Source organism: Charadrius vociferus, unplaced genomic scaffold (genome assembly GCF_000708025.1).
Source record: "Charadrius vociferus isolate BGI_N301 unplaced genomic scaffold, ASM70802v2 scaffold1, whole genome shotgun sequence".
NCBI lineage: Eukaryota > Metazoa > Chordata > Aves > Charadriiformes > Charadriidae > Charadrius > Charadrius vociferus.
Genome location: NW_009647680.1, coordinates 10438652 through 10463877, shown reverse-complemented (window position 1 = coordinate 10463877; position 25226 = coordinate 10438652). Strand labels below are relative to the sequence as shown.

The 25226-nt window shown below is 47.4% G+C and overlaps 1 protein-coding gene across 1 annotated transcript in view; it reads left to right on the top strand.

Moving 5' to 3' along the window:
- The window catches only part of MYO7A (myosin VIIA), a 71231-nt gene that overhangs the window by 17466 nt on the left and 28539 nt on the right, over positions 1-25226 (top strand). Inside the window, exons 8-22 of the mRNA XM_009881226.1 lie at positions 661-814; positions 1485-1561; positions 2477-2596; positions 3811-3953; positions 4369-4579; positions 5072-5207; positions 5623-5729; positions 14463-14600; positions 18290-18448; positions 18807-18899; positions 20256-20350; positions 21473-21557; positions 22445-22663; positions 24076-24183; positions 24748-24957. Of these exons, the coding sequence (XP_009879528.1) occupies positions 661-814; positions 1485-1561; positions 2477-2596; positions 3811-3953; positions 4369-4579; positions 5072-5207; positions 5623-5729; positions 14463-14600; positions 18290-18448; positions 18807-18899; positions 20256-20350; positions 21473-21557; positions 22445-22663; positions 24076-24183; positions 24748-24957 (2055 nt within the window). The remainder of the gene's footprint in view (positions 1-660; positions 815-1484; positions 1562-2476; positions 2597-3810; positions 3954-4368; positions 4580-5071; positions 5208-5622; positions 5730-14462; positions 14601-18289; positions 18449-18806; positions 18900-20255; positions 20351-21472; positions 21558-22444; positions 22664-24075; positions 24184-24747; positions 24958-25226) is intronic.

The following is a 25226-nucleotide window of genomic DNA, read 5'->3' as shown; positions in this document are numbered from 1 at the left end:
AGGGTAAGTGCAGGTCACAAGGCTGAGCGCCGAATCAGAGTGTACACCAAAGGGCAGAGCCAGATCCACAAGTTCAACATCATGTTTTGCTTATTCATCCCTTAAACAAAATGACTACTGGTTCAGGGGGAAGCCCCGGCTAGCATAGGGTTACACCCGGATGCTCTCTGGTTTACGGAACCACAGAATCACAGAATGGTCAGGTTTGGAAGGGACCTCTAGAGACCATCTAGTCCACCCCACCGCCAAAACAGGGTCACCTACAGCAGTTGCACAGGAACATATCCAGGCGGGTTTGGAATGTCTCCCGAGAAGGAGACTCCACCGCATCTCTGGGCAGCCTGTGCCAGTGATCTGCCACCCTCAAAGTACAGAAATTTTTCCTCATGTTGATGAGATTGATGAGATCCCCTCTCAGTCTTCTCTTCTCCAGGCTGAACAGCCCCAAGTCCCTCAGCCTTTCCTCATCAGAGAGGTGCTCCAGTCCCCTGAGCATCTTCATAGATCTCTGCTGGACTCTCTCCAGCTGTTCCCTGTCCTTGAACCGGGGAGCCCAGAACAGGACACAGTACTCCAGATGTGGCCTCACTAGGGCAGAGTAGAGGGTGCACTACTCTGCACCATTACCCCATGCACTGTGCTACCTCTTCACCTCCCCAGGGTAACTGCACAACCTGCGACGGCAGAGATGATAGCAAGGAATATGCCAACATCCGCTCTGCAATGAAGGTCCTTATGTTCACCGACACGGAGAACTGGGAGATCTCCAAGCTGCTGGCTGCCATCCTGCACATGGGCAACTTGCAATATGAAGGTAAAAGGACAAAATACAAGGATGTGGTCCAGCGCACTTCTACTCCTTATTCTGCACGGTAAGAGGGAGCCAAGCTTAAGGACGGAGGGCTGTATCCAGACCACTTGCCATGGTGCCATGCCAGGGACTCAGGTGTTTATTGTGGCTTGTAAGGACAAGAAAGGAGGAATAAGTCCACCTGCCCACTCTGAAGGGCTTCCAGACTCCAGTGTGCCCAGTGGCATCCGCCTTTCCTCAATGTAAGGAGGTTGAATATGGCCACAGGCCATTCAAGTAGACTCAGGTTTTGCAAGGAGAGACTAATGGAGTGTTTGACAAGTGCCTGTGTGATTGGAAATGCCCCTGGAAAGGTACCAAACCGCTCTGCTGTCAGAAATGACACAGTGATTTAAAAAGCCTCTTTGGAAGGCAGAAGCCTAGAGCACTTACATGCTAGAAACATTTTTACCCCATCAGTCATTTAGGGTGGCTGGCAGAGCAGAGTACGTGTCCTTTGCAGCCAGCAGCAGGACTCCAGCAGCCACATGAACTTTCCTCTCCCTTCTGAGGGCCATAATTTGCTTGGCCATCACAGGGAGGCAGTGGAGAAAGACCCTTTCCCTCACCCCATCTAACTTTTGCAGAGTTATGTCCCTTGCTGACTGCTTTCTCTCTGCCTTTCTCCCCCCAGCTCGGACCTATGACAACCTGGATGCCTGCGAGGTTGTTCAGTCGGCATCGCTAATCACTGCGGCATCATTACTGGAGGTCAGTGGCTCTGAGCTGCTGCTGTCCCCTTTCTGGCTTGCTCCCATATTCCCAGTGTTGCAACAAAGCCTCGTCTGAGCCAGGTTCTCGTTACACCACCAGCTCTAGGAGGCTGGAGAGGCCCGGGTAAGCCATACTCTGCCTTGCACTAGCAGCGTGGAGGTGGGTGTCTCCATCTGAGCTGGGTATCTGAGCTCCCTTTCACACCAGTGGAGATAAACAGATGCATTGGTGGCACGTCATCCTAAAAAGGACATCCAAAATAGCTTGGTCCCCAAAATAGAGTGTTTTCCTCATCAATGAAAAGAGAGTTCATTACAGTAACTGAGAGAGAGGTGTCATCTGTACTGTATGTATCTGAAGCGAGTTGAGATGATCCTCACCCAAACTATCCATGCATGGGATGGAGCATTCTTCAATGGCCTCTCCAGCAGGTAACAGGGTTCCCTCAGGGACACTGCCTCATTTCCGCAGGCACCACTGGTCCCAGAGTGTGATCCGCAGCTATCCGCAGGCTGTTTTCATGTACTTTAGGGGGTGGACATTTCCCTGGCATGATCTTAGAAGTATGAAAAGTGGTCAAGGGGATGCAAAGCTACATTCATGTTGGTAGAGTACAGCTTTGCAAGCTTTGCTTTTTCATCTCTCCCCACGCCTCATTAACATCTCACAAAGTCACAAGAACACTTTCCGTAGTAAAACACTTTATAAAATTGTTAATTACTCTCTCTGAAAATGCCTGTGACATCATTTGAGGTATTTTCCCTGTACAGCTAAGACAAGTCACTTTCCTCCAGATGTGGAGTGCTGCACTGTTCCTCTCTGGCCGCGCACATTCAGACCAGTAGCCCAGGCCATTGTAAGGGCTCCTTGTGTTGTAAAGTCAACAGCTGTGTTTGGTGGTATCTTTGCCAGGTTGACCCTCAGGATGTGATGAACTGCCTTACCAGCCGGACTATAATCACCAGGGGTGAGACCGTATCCACCCCTCTCAGCATGGAACAAGCGCTGGATGTGAGGGACGCTTTTGTAAAGGTAAATCTGAGGACACTCCTCTCTGTTCTTGTTGATAAACTGAAGAAATCTGCCAGTTTTGAGACCAGAGCATCCAGTGCACAGGAGAAGTGTCTCACTTGATGCCCGTGTGAACTCAGACCAGCAGATGGCCTTGAAACTATGTTAGCATTGGGATGCATAAGGAGTTGAGATGGAAGGAGTCTAGATAGCCTGGTCCTCTCAGCCTGGACTTGACACTGTCTGTACTCAAAGGTGACCTGTGGCAGGGGCCAGCATTCCAAAATGACTTCACCTCAACTTCAGGAAAACATCCCAACTTAAGCCCCAGGGTTGGACCCTCAGCTACTATAAATCAGAGCAGCTCTATCAGCACCTGTAACACCCCCACCTGAATTTCAGGATCTGGGCATGTCTGCAGCAGTAAATAAAGCCAAACGTTGCAGGAATAGGGGGAGAGCAGTTCAGCAGCTATCAGAGCACTTAGAGAGAGCATCACCTGAGGCTTTGGGGTGATGAGGGTTGATGGGGTGGGTGCACATCACTACTGTGCTGTTTGCAGCCCCGTGTAAGGCTGCAAAACAAGCACTGGTGGCATATTTTGCCCAGTTTAGGGCCCCCACTCTATCTGTGGAGAACTGGTAGATCAAGCTAACTGGTTTGATAGTTAGCTAGTCTGCAAATCCAGGCAGTGAGTTCTCTTGTGGTGAGGGGCCTTAGAAATAGGCTCCCCTCCTGGTAGAACTGCTGTAGCTTATACAAAGAAAATGAATAACACTGTAAAACATGGAATTCTGGAATTACTGAAGCAGCAATAGCTTCTTCATTAAATCAGCAAACTGTTCAGCCAGTGCTGCAACATTTGAGTCAGCACCTTGTCCAGGCGAGGTGTCCTTGGTTTCTTTTAGCAGTATAACATGGCTCTGCTGATCTGTAGAGAGAGATGTTTAGAAACCAGGGAATAGACAGTATGGCTTTAGAGCAAGCCCATAGATTCAAAATTCAGGGATTTTGCTTTCAGTTGTCTTTTATTTAGGCTTTCAGGTCCATTTTCCTTGATCTACATAACTGCTCTTGAAGCTTTAAACCATGCCAAGAGTTGGTGAGCATGTCCTCAAGGACTGTTCAGTTCCTGGCCATGCTTTAGGGGACCCTGTGCCATCTGAATGGTGCTGCAGACTAGCAGGGTGAACTGCGAACATGTCTCAGTGAGCTCCGTCTTTGGGATGTTGCAGGGAATTTATGGGAGGCTTTTCGTATGGATCGTGGAGAAGATCAATGCTGCAATTTACAGACCTCCTTCCCAGGAACTCAAAAGTGTCAGGAGATCCATCGGCCTCCTTGACATCTTTGGCTTTGAGAACTTCACTGTGAACAGGTATGGAGCCTGCAAAAGGAGAACCAGGTCTTAACGGTCCTTCACCACCCCCAGCTCAAGGTCTTGCAGTCCTTTCACCTCTCCTGAGGTGAACAGGACTGGACTGGATGAAGCTTTTTTCTATATGAGAGATTATCAGCATTAATCACTTTTATGTTGCAGCAGACAATATATTTCCTTTAGTTGTTCAAGTATTGGCCACATAATAGCCATAGGAGATAATCTCCAACTGATTGGTTTAGGCTACACATGTATAATGGCTGTAACATTGTTTTGGGGGAGAGAAACTGATTATCTGAACTAATAAGGAAATTCTCAGCCAGCAGCAACCTTACTGAGTGGTTGACAAGGTCTGAGAGTACTGCTTTGAGCATGGTGGATCTAAAGTGGTCTTTCCTTGACCTTCCCTCCACAGTTTTGAGCAGCTTTGCATTAACTTTGCAAATGAGAACCTGCAGCAGTTCTTCGTGCGCCATGTCTTCAAACTAGAGCAGGAGGAGTACAACCTGGAGAACATCAACTGGCAGCACATCGAGTTCACTGATAACCAGGATGCCTTGGACATGATTGCCATCAAGCCCATGAACATCATCTCCCTCATTGACGAGGAGAGCAAGTTCCCCAAGGTGTGTTTTGGGCTCAGCCCTGCTGCCAGTGACTCTCCTGTTTTCACCCCCTTTGCACTTTGCATGCTGGCACCCAATGAGAGGGCTGACCAGCCCCAAATGCACGTTCATCACTGGGTTGCTGAATCATAGTTTTTATTGCTCTGTCACATTTTCTTCCATGAGTACCGCAACCATGCTTAAAACATGTTTATTTCTGATGGAAGAAAATGTCTGCAAGAGGCTCAAGAATAGTCTTTGACAAAGTTTAAGAGAAAATAATGTTAAATGTACTCCCTTTGGAGCACTATCTTGAATATAGCACAACATAGCAGTGATATTTAGTTAATTTCTTTAATTTCTGCACTTGAGATATTCCCTCCAACACTCCATTTATTTTCCAAATAAATACACAATGTCACCCAAGACAAAAAAGAAATGCACTATTGATTGGAAAATTATTTTAATGGGACAAACCCTGGCTAAAAGTTAGATCTTTTCCTGCGTGCACAGGGTACAGATGCCACCATGTTACACAAGCTGAACTCCCAGCACAAGCTTAACACCAACTACATTCCTCCGAAGAATAACTATGAAACCCAGTTTGGTATTAACCACTTTGCTGGAATTGTTTACTACGAAACGAAAGGTATGGGGCAGCTCCTGGGGCACTGCAGGTGTGAGGGGATGCTCGGGGGAAGGTGAGCTGCTGCTACACTGGGGCAGGGCAGGATGGTAGCCCACAGTAGTGTCAGTGTACTCCTTTTCTGGCCGCAATGACTTAGACCTTCAGTGGTGCCCATGAGCTGCAGATGTTGGTGCTCTTTCACTCATGCGTGCCCATGACAGTGTCGCAGTGCTTTGCACCACATGCATCTTTGATCCAGCCTAAAGATGCGTCTCTGTCTGTCTTCTCTTGGTCTCCCTTTCTCCGCCCACTCATTACCCCCGTCACCTCCCTTAGAACTGCTAGTAGTCCAGCAACCCAGAGACTGCTTGCAGGGCACATCCTGACCATGTTGCACTGTGTCATCTATCTATGTGTTGTCCCATTATTCCTCTAGGTTTCTTGGAGAAAAACAGGGACACGCTGCATGGAGACATCATTCAGCTGGTGCATTCCTCAAAAAACAAATTCATCAAGCAGATCTTCCAAGCAGATGTGGCGATGGTAATGCAGGGGAGAGAAGATCTTTATTCACGGGGGTTATTCCTGGAAGGGGTAGAAGATTTGCAAAGAGTCATATTGCTGTGATGCTGTTTGGGGTGTTTCCAACCTGTTAGCGTGAGCCAACTATCAGAAAGTGTTCATGCAGTGTCATGGGTACATCCACACGCGCGCCCCCAGTTCACTGCATTCAATTCATCAAATATTATTTTCTGCTGTGATTGCTCCTCTCCTAAGTGTGTAGGGATGGGGAAAATAAGGTTTGTGATTGTAGAAATCTGAGAGAGAAAGAGCTAGCTCCTCCAGTTGAGTAGTCCAAAACTGTGTGTAATGGAGTGGGAAATGAAAGCCAAACACTTGTAGACCAGAGCAGATTGAAGGGACAATCTGGCTGGACCTTAAGCGCCACAGCAGGACTGGGAGGGACCAGCCAACCAGTAGTGTTTTACTGTTATGACATCAGGGAAAGGGGACGCCAGTTACGAAAGCTGAACTTTAAAGCTCCCCTATCCAGATCCCAGTCCTCCAGGAAGGTATGTGCTTACTCCAGTCTCAGTGTGGGAGAAGACCACATGCGCTGAAGCTTTGGAGAAAGGCACAGTTGTTGCTTTAACTCTTCCCATACCATTTGAGCATTTATTACCAGGATACCAGCTTAAATGCTGAGTCTAGTGACTGTATCACCCATCCCTCAAAGTGTTCAAGGCCAGGTTGGACGGGGCTTTGAGTAACCTGGTCTAGTGGAAGGTGTCCCTCCCCATGGAGGGGAGATGGAAAAGATGATCTTCAAGGTCCCTTCCAACTCTAGTCATTCTATGATTCTAAATATATGATGTTTTCATAAGTTGAACACCTACATCTCCCTACTAAGACATCATCAGCCCTGTTCCCAACATTAAAGTAGTAAGTTTTTTAAAATATCAACCGTGCAGAACCTGAAAGTCTAGACAGGTAGGTCATTAGAAGCTGGGGGTCCTGTTTACAAATGCCAGCCAATGCCACTGATGGTCCAAGGGATTTAGGGACTTTCAGGAGTGCCAAACAGATATAAGTGCTGAATTCCTTTGCCTGCAAAGGGAAAGAAATGTTTAAATTCCCAAGAAATGTCTTTAAATAGGCTACAGCCACTTTTGCAAGCCTTGTTCATAACCCTTAGCCACTCAGTTTTGCTCCTGCTGTTTGCTGAAATGAATGATCGAAATCCCTTTGACTTCATTAGGAACAAGATAATGTTTATCAGTCCCACTTCAGCTGCTGATTGGTATGACACTCCTGGTGGGTTCAGAGGTATCCCCAGATGTGGATAATCCCACTGAACTTGACACTAACTCCCTTAGCATCAGTGCTGCCATTTACTTTGCTTTTTATTGCTTGTTCCTCACTGCTTTTTATTTTCGGTGCAAGCTTTGCAGTTCACCTTGGAAGTGATTTCTTGCTTGTTCAGGCAGAGCAGAGATGCACTCTGGAGAGCTGAAGAGAGGGAGCTCTCGGGTTTACACAACCATGCACACTTCTTCACAGGAGCACCTAACAAGCATCTTTAAAAGATGCTGGAAGTATATGACAGCAAAATTGAGATGTCCACCTGGACATTTTCTAGAACATGAGAGCTGAGACCTTTTAAAGCATCAGAGCACTTTTCTTGAAATAAACCTTTTCTTTTACAGTTCCATTAAACATCTTCAGAATCTGTCCAGAGTGGTGGTCCCTGTGCTTTGATACTTTAATGATCTCTGCTCTTTCTTATTTGGATGAGAAATTAGTAACCTGACTGGCATGCAACTGGAAGAGGAACAAACATTGTGTACCAGCTCCCCTAATCATGCACAATGTTAGTGTGACCTGGGAGAACACAAACCCCCTGAACACCACGCAAACAAAACTGCTCAGATGAGCAGGATCCAACACCGGGGCCAAGATGATTTTGCCATTGCTTTCCACCAAAATGCAGTAATCTTCACAGACCCTTTCTTAAAACACTTTCCCCAAAGGAAGGAGAAGGTGAGCATGGGTCATGGGAATTGACTGAATGTAGCAAAGAGCTGGGGCAAAAGTTCTTCTTGGAAGTGTGCACACCATCCCCAAGCATCAGTGAGTCAATTCGTGGAGAAATCTTCCAGAGACACTCAGGCCAGGTCAATCTTCCCTTGAAAAGAGACAAGTGATTGCTTTGCCAAGGGCTAAATCAAATAATGAGGCATTTTGGTCAACAGCTTCCAACTTTTTGTCCTCAGGAGCTTATTGATGCATTTGTGGGATTTTGTGAGTCAGTGAAAAGCAAGTCCGTATCTGCTTTACATCCAGTCTTTCAAATGGGATCCTTTATGCCAGAAACTTGAGAATGCCACAGATCAGAGAAGTTTGAAAACTAGTCGAGAGTGTATATTTGAATATTTTACTAACTGTTTGGTCCCTGAAAAACCTAATATTTGTGCACAATGAAACCTGTGTGGTGAACTGGGTATTACTGGAGCACACAGGGCTGTGCAGCCTGATTTACACTTGCCCATCACAGAGGAGGTCTCTCTGTATGTGTTTGCTGAATCGGAACATTGCTTTGAGCGGTGCCAGGTGAAATGGTGGATTCAGTGGGAATTCACCATTCCTCTGAGAAATCAGCCGGTATGGTCTGACAGCGCTGGTTGTTCAAGGAACAGGTAGAAGGAGCAGCGAGGGATGGAAACCAGTGAAGGGAAAAACAAATAGGGAACTTTCCCCTTTGCAAAAATTTCAATTCTCTAGAAACTATCTGATTAGTTGGATTCAAATTAGGGAGGAAGGGAGGGACTTCTTCAGAATTTTTATGAATTTCTTTTGTTTTTCCTGCTGTCTTCCAATCTGCTGTGTATTGAGAGCACCGGTCACAGGAGAGCAGGGATGTGTGAGGGAGAGGAGCTGGGGGGGCTGAACCTCAATGGATAACAAGTGAGGTTAAAAGGTGTAGAAGAGTTGTTTCCAAGAGGCAAGAGCTGGACAGTGGCAGTTCCTTCAGCTTCAGAGAAGCAAACATGGAGACAAAGGAGAAAAGCCAGGAGGGGAATAGACAAAATTTAAGAATTAATGCATTTTGTTCGTGAAATAATTTAACAGTTGGACCTCCAAGACTAACAATGTCAGGCTCCCATTTCAGTTATTCCTTCTTTTCACTATTTGCTCTTCTCTGTCTCTGTTTTTTTGTTCTGTTTTGTTTTTTGTTTTGTTTTGTTTTTTTACCTGTGCTTCATGTAGTTTCTCTGTGGCTATGCATCCAGCACATTTGGCCAGTCGCCCACACCCACACCAAAGGTAAACTGAATACCTGAGTTCCTCTGTTGTATATTCACCTCTCCTTGGCAAGGATTGTGCTTTGCTCTTGTCAGTTTATTCCTCTTCCTGCACTGTCTATAGAGGATCCATTTCAAGTGACTAATGTGACGGAGAGCATTTTTATGGCTTGTTGAATAGATGCAGGTGTACAACTGTGTCGTTTATTTCTAGGATTCAACTCAGAAGAGATTTGTATGATGGGAATTCGGTTTGGATAAAATCAGAACCAGCCCGAGCCAGTTTTGGTCTTTTTTCCTGATATTTGAATCATTTTAATTAACATCAGATTGACCATCTGTGGGATTTGGCTGTTGTTTATCGTAGTGCCACTGTTGGCTTCAGTGGGACATTATTCCTCCATGCAACTGCAAATCTGGCCCTGTTTTGCCCTTTTGGGGGCAGGAAGCTGGCAGCTCGTGTGTAAAGAGAGACTCCTGGATTGCATTTCTGGGTTGCTTGGAAATGCCATCATTCTCACGGCGGGGTTACGCTTTGTTCAGGAGAGAGCTCAAATCCAAGACTTCAAAGACACAGTTAATATTGAACTTTGCCGTGATTATCCAAACAGGGTCTTGGCACCTTTTTTAGGTCTTTTCTGTTGCATCTCATCTCCTGACTGGTTCTGATGGCTTCCCAAACCTTTCTTGCTAGATATTTGGTCATAGGGTAGCGTACTGTGTGCTAAAGGTTTTGTGACGTTAGCTTTGCGACTCTGCTCACATTTCCATGACAATCTTTCCATAGCCAGAGGATTATGTTAGAGATGGACCTGACTTTCAAAATGCAAATCCTTGCATGGGGCTGAATTTCAACCCTTCTTACCTCTGCAGTGTCTCTGGGTTTTTGGACTTGGAATTCCAATGAGGGGGATCTGACCCAAAATGACCCATAGTCATTAATTCCAAAGCTGGACTCCTTCCCCTCCATATCACGATTGCAAATTGTTTGGATTGCAACATCACATTGGGCCCTGCTCTAGAGTTGTAGCAATGCCACACACCAAAAAAAAAAAACCCAACCACATCCTTCCTGATATGGAATAAGGATATGGTGGGATTAAATCCAGGAGAGAACTGTTGTGCAAAATCTGTCAGAAATGCCCAGGCCAGTCTTTTTCTCTGAAGACAACGACAGGAGATACAGGGAAATGGGAGACATGATACTGATGATTTCTATGAGTTTTGTTGTTGTCTTAGTTGTTCTCATGTTTTGTATGTTTTCTAACAAATAATAATTGATCATATTTGTTAGGCACTGAGGCAAGGGTGGAACAGCCAAGCCAAAAAAAAAGATTTTTCCAAATGTATCAAGACCAGTAAGTTTTATAAAATGTAGTCGTAGTTCAAAATAGTGATACTCAGCACTGTTACATAGCCCATCTCAACTTTGCATCTGAAGGCACTTTCCAGACTGCACAGCCTTTAGGAGACAGACTGTCTCTTCACTATATGTCACTGCAGAACCTGCTGTGAGTGGGCCATAACTTTGAGTGGTCACCTGGAGGCCACCCCAGCGACATTTCATATAACAAAATGACAAACAAAAAGCATCATTTTTCTCAAACTTCAGAAAAACGGCTGAGAAACAGCATGTCATATTGGTGTGGCCCATTTTAGTGACCTTATAATCCTGAAGAGATGGGAGGCCAGTCCTTTGTCCAGAACCTTTCCCCAAGTATTGCTGGTGGTACATGCTTCAGTCTCCTTCCCTAACTCACATTACGTAATTCATCTTTCTGCATTTCCACCGAAGCAGGTCTCCATCTCCCTGGCAGACCCAGTGCTGAGCACAGCCATCCTGGTGCAGCGTGCAGCATTCTCCTTAAAGTGGGAGGAGAAGGTGGAGAGGGACAGCAGGAGTAACTCCTACCATTTCTGTCTCAGTCACGCTTCTCCTTGTACTTGATTTTCTAGTTGCTTCTGTTACTTGGTTTGAATGTTACAAAGAAAAAAAAACTGATGACTGCCCTAACTGGAACTCAGCGTCTGTATTAAGACCATCCTACTTAACATAACTTTGTGTCCACCTTAACCCACTAAACCCACAGGGTGCAGATAGGTTGAACTGGTTATTGCATTCTCAGTCCTGGACATGTGATTGGTACCTAAATGTGTCCAAGACACCAAAGGAAGGAGTCTGAATAGGTCCCTAGAGACTTTACAGCTTCACAGAGATGCTGGAAATGTCCTGATGTTCCAGCTGTGCCACTGGGAATCTTGGGCACTCCATGCTAGTGGAACATCCCCTTGTGTCCTGACGATGATCTGCCTTGACTTTTGTCTTTGTTACCACAAGCAGCCATGCACGTGTGTCTGCACCTCTAGAGCCAGACTGGCTGAAGTTGGCAGAAAGAGATGGCATTGAAGCATGTCTGAACGTCATGCTGGTCTGCACATCTTTCTGAACTTCTCTTTTGAGATGGCGCTTCTCTGTAAATCATGTAATTCTCTTGTTATTTTTCTCTTTTGCTTTTTTTCCTTTGGTGCTGAGCACAGCCTGAGTGATTACACAGTGCCCCAATCTGGGCTACAGCACCTTTGATTCCTGCTCGTCCTTCCCCATGACACCCAGGTCACATCCTCCTGTGTGCTAGACTCTGTATGGACACCAGTGAAGAGAGAGTCTGTGCCCCAAAGGTGCTACAGTCTCAGTTTGAAAGCTAAGACACATCTCACCAGGAGAAAAGCAGAACATATTCAGCTCTTTCTTCTTCAGGCTATGAGGACTGGGTCTGTTTAGGGACATGGTTTAGTGGTGGTTTGGGCAGTGTTAGGTTGATGGTTGGACTCGATGGTCTTAAAGGTCTCCCTTCCAACCTAGACGATTCTATGATTCTATGATTTGAGCTAAAAAATGCTTGTAATCTGCAGTAAAACCTGTGGTTTTAGTGCCTTGCTAGGCTGTGTTGGCAGGCTGCTCCACTCATTTTTTTGGGCCATTTTGTTGGGACAAAGGAAGTGGTGTGGTTCTCCCCATGCTGAGGTGAGGCGGGAGGAACCACAATGACTTCAGTGGTGTCATCTGTCCCTGCAGGAAGGGGCTGATGCAAAGCCTTCGCTTGAGGTTTCATTGTGTAGCTGAGAGCCTGGTTAGTGCTCACGTGGCTGGTGCCCACCATCGAGGGGTCTGTGCATAAACATCAGGCCCAGGAAGCACATGAATGGCTGGGATGGTCCATTCTTGACAGGAGGAGCCCAGACCGCTCTGACAATTTGGATAGGAAGACACGCTGCTTTCTGGCTGCTGCCCCTTCCCTCCAGCCCCTCCCAGCAAAAAGCTCTCAGGTGTAAGGATGGAGATGGCACCACTGTCTTTTATCAGATCTGGATGAGTGCACAAGAAACACAAGCCATCTGCAACCTCTAGTGGAAGGTGTCCCTGCCCATGGCAGGAGGGTTGGAACTTGATGATCTTCAAGGTCCCTTCCAACCTAAACCATTCTATGATTCTATGATAACCTAGAGAGGCAGGATCTGCTGTCTGGGAGCAAACTATTCATGTGTTCCATTGTAGACCCTTGTACAAACCCTTGCACCCTTCCTACCACCTCAGCTGAAAAAGACTCTCCCAGCCAAGCCCAAATTCACAAACAGTTGCTAACATACAGTTGCTTCCAACTTCCAGCCCTGCTCCTGCATCTGTTGCTGCTTCTAACCCCTGTAGCTATCCTTTCACACTGCATAGAGGTGACCCCTTGCACACAATTAGCAAAGTAATAAGAATACATTAATCAAAGCCGTCCAAACCAGGATTCTTGCTGAAACAGCCTATTCCTCACCAATTTGTGACAGAGTGTGAGCACCAGACTCCGCAATGCTCTGCAGGTAGCAGCTGCATCCATTAATTACTCTAGGTTTGTTAACAATTTGTCCTTTGGGGGAGGATTTTGCTGGGAGACATCACTGATAGGCCCCTGCCAAGCTCTCCTGGACAAGCGGGCCAGGTTTTTCTGGCATGTGCATGAGCTGGGTTTTCTCTTGTTGGAATTCCATGATGACTTTGTGTTTGTGTTGACTGGGTTTGTCTTATCATCATACCCAACCTGAGCTGTGTAAATTCCCTGCCTGTGGCAGGGGGGTTGGACTAGATGATATTTATAGTCCCTTCCAACTCAAACCATTCTGTGATTCTGTGAAATTCCTCAGTTTTGGAGGGTGGAGATGTTATCTGACACGTTATTAGTGCTATACAATGAAGCGCATGTAAAGACTTTAGCAAAAGAAGAAATAAAACTCATCGCCTTGCAAAACATAGCAGCAAGGCCAATACAAATGGGGTCTTTGTGGCTCCACACATGGCTTGACCACCTGCAAAGAAGAGGATGTTTGGAGGAAATGTGCATTAAAATCCTGCTGGAATCCTTCCTTTGGGAAATCCCTGGCCCATCAGGTCATGCCACAGTTTGCCCTGCTTTCTGCTGGGAGAGAGTTGCATCCTGGTACCCAACTCTTCCTCCAACCCACCAGCAGCACTCGTTGCCCCGCAAAGGCTCCCTGAACACCAGGTCCTACGAGACACACAGCACCGCTGTGGCTGATGCGTAATGAGCTCAGGCGATAGTGACTGACACATGAAATGAGCTGGGGGGGCTTCGGTTAGTTTGGAGCTGGTTTAATGAGGTTCTCCAAGAGCAGGGAGAAGGGGCTATTAAGGGAAACCACTCAATTCTGCTTTAGAAACACTTGCCCCAAACTGGAGATTGGATTATTCATATAACCAAGGGAGCTAAAACAAGCAAAATACTCAAAATTGTCCTGATTCACCCTGAATACCCACCTCATTTGTTCTAGTTAATATTCTTTTCCAAACACAACTCAAATATTTCCTGTAATACAGTCTGAGGAATATAGACCTGACCAGCAGTTTCTGGAGCTGTTGCAGAGTCACCCCTCAGTGAACGAGCCCCTGGCTGGTTTTTCACCCTACATGGTTCTCTGGTCCTACACCCCAAGGAGCAGAAGGGGCTCAGCCTGACCTGAGGAACCACAACAGAGGGTTGGGGTGACCATGCTGCAATGCATGGAGACAGGGAAGCCCAAGCTATTGCCTGAGGAGCATTCCTGGGCAAACGCATCGCCCCAAGCTGCAATACAAAGATTTTTGATGGCCCAGAAGGGGCTGTTGGCTGTCATGGGAAGATCTTCCTCATAGCTCTGCATAGGGCAGTTGGGATTTCCAGTCACACAGGGAGGTTTTAGCAGGAGAAATTATATTATGGCACTTTTCCTCCCTGGGTAGGGGTACACGGAGAAAGTTGCCAGAGTCTGGCCGTCTGCCCTGCCCCTCTCCCCACCGAAAGGCTCAACCACCCCTGGCCCTGCTCCCCACTCCAGCCCCCGGCTGTCGTGGGAGGTTCTTGGGGACACGGCCGGAGGGGAAAGGCGCTGTTATCCTTTCATTTCCTGAGCCTGTTCTGCTGCGGTTTTGCAGGGAGCGGAGACGAGGAAGCGCTCGCCGACGCTCAGCAGCCAGTTCAAGCGGTCCCTGGAGCTGTTGATGAGGACTCTCAGCGTGTGCCAGCCCTTTTTTGTCCGCTGCATCAAGCCCAATGAGTACAAGAAGCCCATGGTAAGTCCTGCTTTTCTGTCCCGGTTTCTTTTCTTACGGTACTGCCCACATGGTCACCCTGCCCTGGAGTCGATGGAGCCAGGATTGACCCTGGGCGCTTAGAAAACCAAACCACAAGCAAGGGACTCACCAAAGGGTTGGCAAAATCGGGCACTTGCCTTGCGATCCAACAGCACCCCAAAACTTTTTGAAGAGGGGAGCTCCTGCCCCCACCTTTCTTCCCAAGGATGATGAGGAATTCATCCTGCAGCCCTTTCTCCTGTAGGAAATGCCGCTGAAATTTCCATAGGGGGTAGGTGCCTCCTTACCAGAGATTTAGGCTGAGCCGTAGGGCCCTGGGTTCAGTGCCAGGGTTCAGTGTTTCCTAAAAGGGATCCCCTTCCAATGGAGTTTTCTACAAAATCTTTGCTTCCAAGGGATCTCACTCAGTTTCACCCCCATTAGATCCTTTCATCTGCTTTTTTTGCACCAATTGCAAGAGAGCAATTTGAAAAAAAAAAACAAAACAAAACAAAACAAAAAACAGAGAAAAAAAAACCAAAGAGGCAAAATAATACAGAGGAAAGGTAAGAATAACTATTTGGCTCTGATTCCCAGAGAGTTGCTTCAAAATCAACAAATTCTCTGGGGACAAACTTTAAGGAGCAAATGAAAGGGAAGGAGATAGGTGTAAATGCCCCCGACCACCAACTGCTCATGGAGGGGAATTTTGCAGCGAAAGGGAGATGATAAGGTGGGAGCTGCACACCCCGACACCACTGTCAGCATCTTGGAAGACTGGACCCTGATGCTGATAGCAATCACTGTTAGCTGCTCACCACTCTTTAACAGTGATACTGCTTGGGGAGGAAGAGCTTTATTTAATAATAATTTCAGTTATTTTTTTCTGTGAGTCATTTCGCCCATGCCTTTGCACTTCAGTAGTGGTTAATCTAGCCAGAGCTGGAGCTTTATCTAAAGTCGGTGTCGGTTAGCAAAGCTCAACTGAGTGCAAAAAAAAAGCATAAAATACCGAATTTCAGAGCTGTTACGTACAAGCAGTGGTTTTTTGCAACTTATTTTTGCTGCTCAGTGAGCCTAATATGATGCAGGGCAAAAAGTTTGGTGGCTCTCTCAGAGCAGTTTACTGTGCCCTTATCCTGGATTTGATGAGCGTAAAAAGGCATGTAATAACATGTTAATGGAATATTTTGGGTTAATATTTAACAATGCGCTTGATCTGAGATTATCATCTGAGCTGAGATCAAAACAAGACCTTCTTTAAGAATATGGATGATGCTGAGAATAGATGTACACCCTGAACTGTTTTTAACAAATTGTTCCCAATGCCCTGACTTTGAGCTACTTTTATGCCTGGAAGTTTGGGATTCACCTGGCATTTTGTCCTCTGTGTAGTAAGTCTGTATTTCATCAGCTCTTGCAAGCTCTAAGTCTCTGTCCAACCCATTTATATACAAAACTTTCAGTGAGACATAAAAAAAAAGCTGTAATTTTGAAATAATAACACAAAGATAAATTAATCTCTCCATTAAAGTAATGAGTGGGATGAGCTAACACTGAATTAGGTATTGTAGTGCAATAAGGTATGAAATTTGGTTATTTGCTAAATTTATTTTTGGAATTGGTTTAATAATACAAAGTGGGGAAAAAATCCCAGTTAATGGTACACAGAGCTGTGCAGGGTGGCTGCAAAAGAGAACGTTTTCTGGGAGTTCATTTTCTGTCCCTGGCTTTGAAGGAAAGTGTGCTGATAGTGATAGGAAATGGGATAGTGGGAAGTGAAAGGTCAGTGGAAAGTCCTGACTGTTTGTTACTTTATGTTATTTTAAAACTTTGCTTCCTTCTAAATGTGCTTTGAGGGGGAAAAAAAAAATTGTTTGCATCGGGCTGGAGTTCTCTGGGTCTGTACATCATCCCGTGCTGCTGTTTCTGAGCATTGCTCTGTTGTTCTGATTAGCCCAAGAGAAATGCATGGGATGAATCACATAAGAAACCATGCAAAGAAAGCCAAAACTGTCTCCAGCAGCCTGTGTAACACGGGTGCCTCATCTGACCTTGATACCAGGAAGCTCACAGTTTCCCGTGTGTGCAATGACCCAGCCCTACAGACCCTGGAGGGTCGTTTGCAAGCCCACAACTGCTCACCCAGCCTTCTGCTTCATGGCTGAGGGAGAGAGGATAGCACACACCTCTTTCTTCCACACCTTTCTTGTCCCCACTCCCAGTACCCACTGTAGACAAGGACATCTTGAAACCAAATCTGGATGATGCTACTTTCTGCCTTTTCCTTGCTCATCTGTTGTCTTCTCCTGGTATCAGGATCTGTCTTACGTCACTCCAGCCCTTTCATGGTTAAGTGGCTGCTACAAGCTAGTCAAAAAGCTCTCTCCAAGGATGGGGAGATGGATATATCCATAAGGCAGATCCGTCTGTCCCAGGAGATGCATCTGACATACAGAGATAAATGAGATACGGGTACATACCTATGCCTCCTTCCTCACTTCAGGGAAAACCTATGTGACTCCCATTTTAGATGCTCACATCTGTACGTGCACAAGTGCTCACACTTCAGACAGCTGAAAGGAGGGCAGACGAATAATACCCTGGTGGTAACTCTTTGGCCCAGGCTGGGGTTTACTGTCCCGACTTTCTGGGGTGTGCCAGCACCACGCCATGTCTGCCTTCATTTTACACTTGGGTGGAACACTTTTGGGATGCTCCCAGCAGACAACATCAGGCTGCAAGAGAGTGCACTCAGGAGCTCCAGGATCCTCCTCAATGCGCTAAAACACTGAACCAGTGGCAGGGATGTTCCTCAACCTCCCTTCAGCAGATCTGCCCATCTAGCAGCACCACTAAATATCCACCCAGAGATGCCCAAAGCAAGGGAGAGCAGCCAGGCCGTTAGCAAACATCTGCAAGGACTGGGTTACCTAAACCTGCTGTCTGGCCTTGATACTGTCCGTTGCTTGCCAGGAGCAGCCATGGACACTGGTCTGAGATTTGCCCTTTCCCTAAAACCCTCATCTGGTCTCAGTTCTGACCTGTTCATGTTAAGCTCCTTGGATGTCCTCCTGGGTACAGGGTGGTTTGATGATAACAAGCTTATCTCAGGGCCTTGGCATCTCCAAGGCTGCAATCTTCCTTTATGTGACTTTGGGGAGTCACCTACCCTAAGATCAACTGGTGTAGGCACCCTAACACTTTTAAGTGCCTGAGCCTTTGCTGATATGGTCCTCTGCTTCCTCTGCCCTGCCTGTACAGGAGCACTGTGATCATGACGGTAAAGCCCAGGGCGGCGTTCAGAAGTTAATGACCATAAGGGGTCATTGCAAGGGTGACTGTATGGTTTGACCCTTGTAGAGGCGGCATCACTGCCCATTTTCCCAAGGTGATGTTCACTGTTGCATCATTCTCTCCAGTTCTCATCTCAGTCCTTTGTGTAACGTGTAGGACACATCCAGTCTTGCAAGTGGGAATTAAAGAAATGAAGTAAGTCAAACACACTCAGCAGTTCACAGGATCAGGCCCATGACAACCAACAGTCCTATGGCTTTGTGTCCACCAAGTGAAGGATTTGGGTGGGTGCCTGACTTGGTTGCCCCACACATCTTCAGGGTCCCCACTCTCTCATGGCAAATCCAGGCCAAGATGTGCAATCAAACCACCATGTCCTGTAACCTCTCCAGCTGTTTGACCGGGAGCTGTGCGTCCGTCAGCTGAGGTACTCGGGGATGATGGAGACCATCCGGATCCGCCGTGCCGGCTACCCCATCCGCTACACGTTTGTGGAGTTCGTGGACCGGTACCGGGTGCTTATGCCTGGGGTGAAGCCAGCGTACAAGCAGGTGAGAATCTTCTTCCACGTTTAACAGTTGTTGTCTGTGGGGTTCTCCAGAGATATTTATGGGATGTGCATCCTCTCCAAGAGTAATTATGCAACATTTGATCCCCAGGTGTTACAGCGCTACTCTGAGCTTTCCAAGCAAATGAAAAATGGGGCAGGCAGGGACAGGGAGCTCAGCACCAAGGGACCAAATTCAGCCTGTCCATCTCACTCACCTTAAATGAGGTCACAGTAAAGTCCCTGGGAACCTCATTAGCAGAAAACTGCTGGAATTGGGACCAGAAGCGGTCTTAGGAGTGGGCTTAGGAGGAGTAATGTGTGAGGCTGGTCCTGGTGAATCCCACACCCTCTCCCACCAGGGTGACCTGCGTGGGACATGCCAGCGCATTGCCGAAGCAGTGCTTGGAAAGGATGATGACTGGCAGATAGGCAAGACAAAGATATTCCTGAAGGTAGGTGGTTCTCCGCATCCCCCCTGCCATCTGTGAGCCTTTCCTGTAAAGGTGTCTCCTACCATTCCTTTTTCATCACCAGATGTGACTGTTCCCCATGGTCTCTGGGCTGGCATGGCAGTGGGTAGAACTGGGGCCAAGGCAGGATATTTGGGGCCAGTTTAGGAAGTGGTGGGCAGGAGGAAGCCCTGACAGTGCCAGCACTGATGCATGCACATACCCATACAGACGCAGAAATAGTCACATACAGCGCATGACCTTTTCCCTCCTGGGCTGAGCCACTCAACCACATCTCCCACCTTCACCCAAAAAGCACAGGAGCAGGAAGGATGTCCAAGCATAGCCCTGCAAAGAGAGGGACCGAGAACATTTTCTTGCACAACCCAAGATATGCCTACAGCCTCCCTCTCTGCATTGGTCCAGCTGACACAGAGCAGGCCAAAGTTGCAGGTTGCCTTCAGCCCTGTTTGCACTCGTCTTTCCATACAAACCCACTCCTGCGTTGCTCCAGGGAGACGAGGCTGAGCTGGCCAGAAACCAGACTGGAAGCAAAGGCTCCTCTCAAGCAAAAATCTCAGTGGTAAACCCTGACTGCTTATATGTAAATTCATCCTCAACCCCACTGTGAGTGCAAATCACCACCATCTCTTCCCTAGAAGTTGTTTCCACTCGTTGCTCTTTCCAGAGCCTGTTATCAAGATCTCGCAGCTGTCAGGACAGGAAACAGAGAAATCGTGAGGCCCCAAGGGGCTACGTGAGGTCAAGCAAAGCAGGAAACATGTGGAGCTGCCTCTGCTGCACCCAGCGCAGCCAGGCTCAGCATGCCACCACTGGGAAAGAAAGACGAGTTGCCAACGGCATGGGAGGAATCAATAGAAAGCTTGGACTGGTGCATATGAAAGCCTTAGGGCAAGGAAAGCCAGTGTTTCGGGGAGATGTTTTGTTCTTAGGGTATGGAGGCGTTGTAGCCTTGGCTGGAGGGAGCGGTGGGACCCAAGCAGCCTAGAGTTTGTTCCCAAACCTCTCCAGTCCTCCAAGGAACTTCTCCCATGGCTGACAGTACTAGCAGGGAGCTCTGAGTGGAAGGAAAAAATAATTTGGTTGTTTTCAGATGATAAAGTATTGCATATGCAGCTTCTGGATGCTCTGGTTCATTTGGGAACAAAGGCAGTAGATCAATAGGGTTTATGTTAGGATTTCTCCAGTGAACAGGTGGGGTGATACTTGGGATGTAAAATGTCCCAAGAGTTTATTATGGACATCTCCTCTGGAGAAGGGTCTTGTATCACCCCTCCTGCCACACCTCCAGCAGATGGAGAGCTTGAGACATGGGTGCTGTGTCGTTTTCTCCCTCAGGACCACCATGACATGCTGCTGGAGATTGAGAGAGACAAGGCCATCACGGACAAAGTCATCCTCATCCAGAAGGTGGTCCGTGGGTTTAAAGACAGGTAGGTATGAGCCCTACTGCCAGATGGGAGGTGAGCTATGCGGGCTGCTTCACCCAGCAAGCAGCTCCTGGGGGATACATCACTCAGTGCTCATCTGACCAGTCCTGCCTGCAGCTGAGGAGAGGGAAGCCCTGACTTGTTGGCACTCAGGTGCAGCAAGTATTGGAGGAACACAGTAGAGGAAACAAGAGGAAAACTGTATTATCTGCCTCAAACATCGACAGAATAGGACCTTCTGTCCCTGTTCACTGCTGTCTTCAGGGGAGCTGTCGTTTATTATGGCAATGCAGCAGTGGGACTCTGAGCCTGCTGAAGGCAACACTAAGCCTCCAGTCTATGGGGATCCCCACAAGACTGCAATGGGGCCGTTGGGTTGTCCACTGTGACTAACATTACTCTCACCAAAGCCCAAGGGGGTCAGGACTCTTCCCTTTCTAACTCTGTTGCCACAGACTTGGGAGGAGGGCAGGTAGTCCATGGGGAGCTCATGGCACAGTTGTAGAGGGCAAGGTGAAGCCACAGCTGAGATAAAGCTTGAACCACAGAGGAGGAACAGTTCTTGGGGCTTTGTGCTCTTTGACTCTCCGAGCATTGGCCGTGACTGAGGTTGTGCCTTAGGCTTTGCAGAAAGGGAAAATAACTCAGTAATCTTTACCACAGTAATCCTAGTGAGACCCCCCAGATCCTCTAGTGGGAGGTGTCCCTGCCCATAGCAGGGGGATTGGAACTAGATGGTCTTCAAGGTCACTTCCAATCTAAACCATTCTATGATTCTATGAATTGTCCCCAAGGTATATACATGCAGATTCAGGCCAGGCTAAGCAGGATAGGAGGTAGCAGGGTGGTGTTGCTAAACTTTGCTCTTGATCATTTGGATAAGGCTGAATCCATTCTTAGGTGGCTGGTATTGAAACAAGGAGAGAAGGCAGTGAGGATATTTCAGATGAGAGAGGAGGGTGCAAAAGGGAGCAAGGAGATCTTGGGGAAGAGACATTTTCAGGCAAAAACCCCTCAGTGTTTACTCCACGCGGCTGCTCAGTTTCAAATCTCCAAAGAATGAGGCCCAGGAGATGATAACTCATGGCCAAACCACAGAGGCAAGTGATTGAAATGCCTTTGCAGATCCAATTTCCTGAAAGTGAGAAATTCAGTCCTGATGATTCAGAGATACTGGCGTGGACATAACTGCCGGAAGAACTACGGTGCTGTAAGTACGGGGGTGCTTCCTCACACCTCTGCCTTCCTATCTCTTTCAGCTGGGACATATGTAAAAGTTTCCCGTCTCAAAATGCCCCACTGAGCATAGGAGGGAGTGGGGTTGGCTTTTATCAGCTGGAGTGATGAATGGAGGTTTGCTCTTGCTGCTTTGCCTTCTCATTGAAGAGAGCACCTGACCGCCTTCTAGGTGTCATTTTCCTCATTTTCCATGAGTTAGATGTCCATTGCACTGACTGGTCTCTTGGGGTTTAAAAGTCTTCCCCTAGTTTCCAGGTGACTGAAAACTCAAGAGCAGCTTCCTCTGAAAAACAGGCTCCATCTCCAGGTGGGATTGTATCTGGGTTTCTCCTCAACCTAGTCCGTGGCCCTCTTCTCTCCCTGTCCCAGCTTGTTCTGACCCAACTGCGGGTCATTTGGGAAGTGCGTTGGGGTCTAAAGTGTCTCAACATCATCCTCCAAGCCTGCGACTTGATAAGAATAGCCACTTCAGGCTGGTCAGGATGCTGCCTCTTGCCATGAAACAGGCAGGAGGTCTGCAGATGCTGGACCTCCATGGGAGCAACCCTCATGGCTTGTGGCTACCTTGAGATGACCAATTAGATCTTCTGAGGCCTCTCAAGGGCAGAAATTCTGTAGGACTCAGTGGGGAAGAAACTGCCGTTATCCTTCCTGGGCTTTGAATCAGTGCAGCAGCAGGAGGGCTTAATTTCTCTACCCTCTTGCAGAACCTCCCACCCAAAAACTTGTCCTGGAGGGGGGCTGATTTCAGCAGCTCTTATTTACAGTCGTGCAAGAAGGAGATTAACAATGTAAATCTGCTTAGGATGGGAGAGCCTCTGGGCAGCTAGGTGGTTTCATCCTGTCCCCCTCTTGCAGATGCGGATCGGCTTTCTGAGACTGCAGGCCCTCTACCGATCCCGCAAGCTCCACAAGCAGTACCACATGGCTCGCCAGCGGATCATCGAGTTCCAGGCACGATGCCGAGGCTACCTGGTCCGTAGGGCTTTCCGCCACCGCCTCTGGGCTGTCCTCACCGTGCAGGCATACGCCCGGGGCATGATCGCCCGAAGGCTGTATAAGCGCCTCCGGGGGGAAGTAAGTACCAGGGTGTCATGGTTTAGGCCAAATCGGCTACTGGGGACGTGGGGGACCCCAGATGGGACCGACAGATGCTCCCCTCTACCCCTCCTCAAAGAGAGAGGCAGAGGAGGGAAAAAGACTTATGAATTTAGAAGGACCTAAACTACTTTAATTAAATATTATCAATAAAATAAAAGGAAATAATGAAATATATACAAAACTGTATCAAGCTCCTGAGATGACAATCGCGACACCGGCTGGCACTGGGGTAGTCCCAGGCTGGACTCAGTGATGGACGGGAACTGGATTCTGGATCTGCATTCAGGATCGGGATCACAAGCAGACGGACAGAGTCCTCCTCAGACGTCAGCCATTGATGAGGACTGACTCTTTGATCCCTCACCGTTTATACTGAGCATGGGGCTGATGGGATGGAATACCCCGTTGGTCAGTTTGGGGTCACCTGTCCTGTCCGGTCCTCCCCGTAGGTGGGACCCCACTATGCTTTTCTGCTTCTGACCCTCCAACGGGGCAAATAACAAAGTTGGTTGGCTGTGGGTGTTATAGCAATAAGTATAAGCAAGGTCCTCTCTGCATACCATGGCTGGGCATCAGCTATAGACATTGGTCTTATCACTCTGAGACAATGAACATTGTCTGCACAATATGCTGTTAATTTCAGTAGTTAGAGAGGCCCAGCTAAGAAGCGAAGTTACCGACCAAAATTGGTTCTGGTTTACCTCAAACCAGGACATTCCACCCCTAATTCCATACCATTTGCATCTTGCTAAGATCACTATTACTTTTATCTGTCAAATCTACACATACATAGATATATATACCTATGGATACATTCAGGTGACTCATCTACAATTTATGTTTATATACAAAAGTTTAAGTCCATTTAGTTCGTGATTGTAGGATCTCATCTCAGGGCAGGGAAGATGGTATGAAATTCATTGTGGTTTGTGCCCCTGGGTAGCATGTCCATCTCAAAGAGCTTGCTGGAAGCTAGTTCAGGTTTTATCATCACTGTGCTATCCTGAAAAACACTTATTGAACGCTGTTAGTATTATGTAGTGATCAACATCACACAACTCAGGATTGAGTATTCTCACCAAGGGTTAAATTCCCTTGAGGTACACATGGAACTTCTCCATTCTTTCAGCATCACCCATTGTCTGCATAATATGTTGTTAATTTCAGTAGTTAGAAGACACCCAGCTAAGAAGCAAAGTTACCGAACAAAATTGGTTCTGTTTCACCTCAAACCAGGAGAGGTCGGTCGTGGGAAACAGAGGTGGGGAGAGGGGAAATAAACATGCTTCTGCATCACGTGCTTGTGGGATCAGTATTTAAAGAGCAAAAAAGGATTTCAAAGCTAAGTAGATGCCTATTCAGAAGGGCTCTTGTATTTATTCCCCCAGTATCATCGACGCCTGGAAGCAGAGAAACTTCGGCTGGCGGAAGAGGAACGACTCCGAAAGGAGATGAGTGCCAAGAAAGCTAAAGAGGAAGCAGAAAAGAAGCACCAGGTACGTGGGGACTGATCTTTTTCTGGGGTTCCCTCTCTGTTTTCCAGGGACTGGCTTTGCTCCTTTGAGGGGGAATGCCAAAAATACTTGGGCAGGGATTTCTGCCCTGCTTGAGCGGTTTGTATTTAATTCACTGAAGTACTCTATGCTCTAACTAGTTTGAAGCCGCTCCAGAATTTCTGATCTGCTGCACAGGAATGCGAGAGATTATGGTTATTATTCGCTCGCTTTTGCTATTGTATAAAGGCTGAAGGGAGAACTGGGACACTCCGTGTCCATGTGCACGTGCATGGTTGTATAAGAGAAAATAATAAGGTCAGTGAGAGTCTCTGTGCATGGACCAAACCCCCTAAACAGGCACTAAGGAAGGAGAAAATGCTATTGCTTTCTCCTCCTACAGTTTGGAAACTAAGGCATGGACATGTCGCGGATTTGCTCCAAGTAATGATGCTGGTATAGTGTCCCAAGCACTGGGCAATCTGCCTTTCTAAAGCCAGACCCTGCAGAATGTAGTGCCAACTCTTTGGAGGGAGCAGTTCAGTCATTGTGCTTGTCCCCTTGCAGGTACGCCTGGCCCAGCTGGCGCGGGAAGACGCAGAGAGAGAAGTAAAGGAGAAGGAGGAAGCACGTCGGAAGAAAGAGCTCTTAGAAAAAATGGAGAAAGCTCGCAACGAGCCAGTGAATGACTCAGAAATGGTGGACAAAATGTTTGGATTCCTGGGGACGACCTCCTCCCTGCCTGGCCAGGAAGGACAGGCACCCAATGGGTTTGAGGTACTGGAGACATACACGAGCCTGCCTGTCACATGAAAGGCTTTAGCAACACATGAATGAATCAGGGGAGAGTGGGACAATCCAAAAGGGGGTCTCTGAAGGCTTCCTTCAAGACCAGGCTCTTCTGTGTGGCCCCAGAGGGTTACTGTGCTGTGGCTGAGGACAGGCAGGCAGTCTGCAGGCTTTCTTTGGAGCTACCAAATGGAGGAGAGCAGTATCACTATAAGATCATTGAGGACCTGTGGCCTTTGAGGTCTTTTCCTTCATAA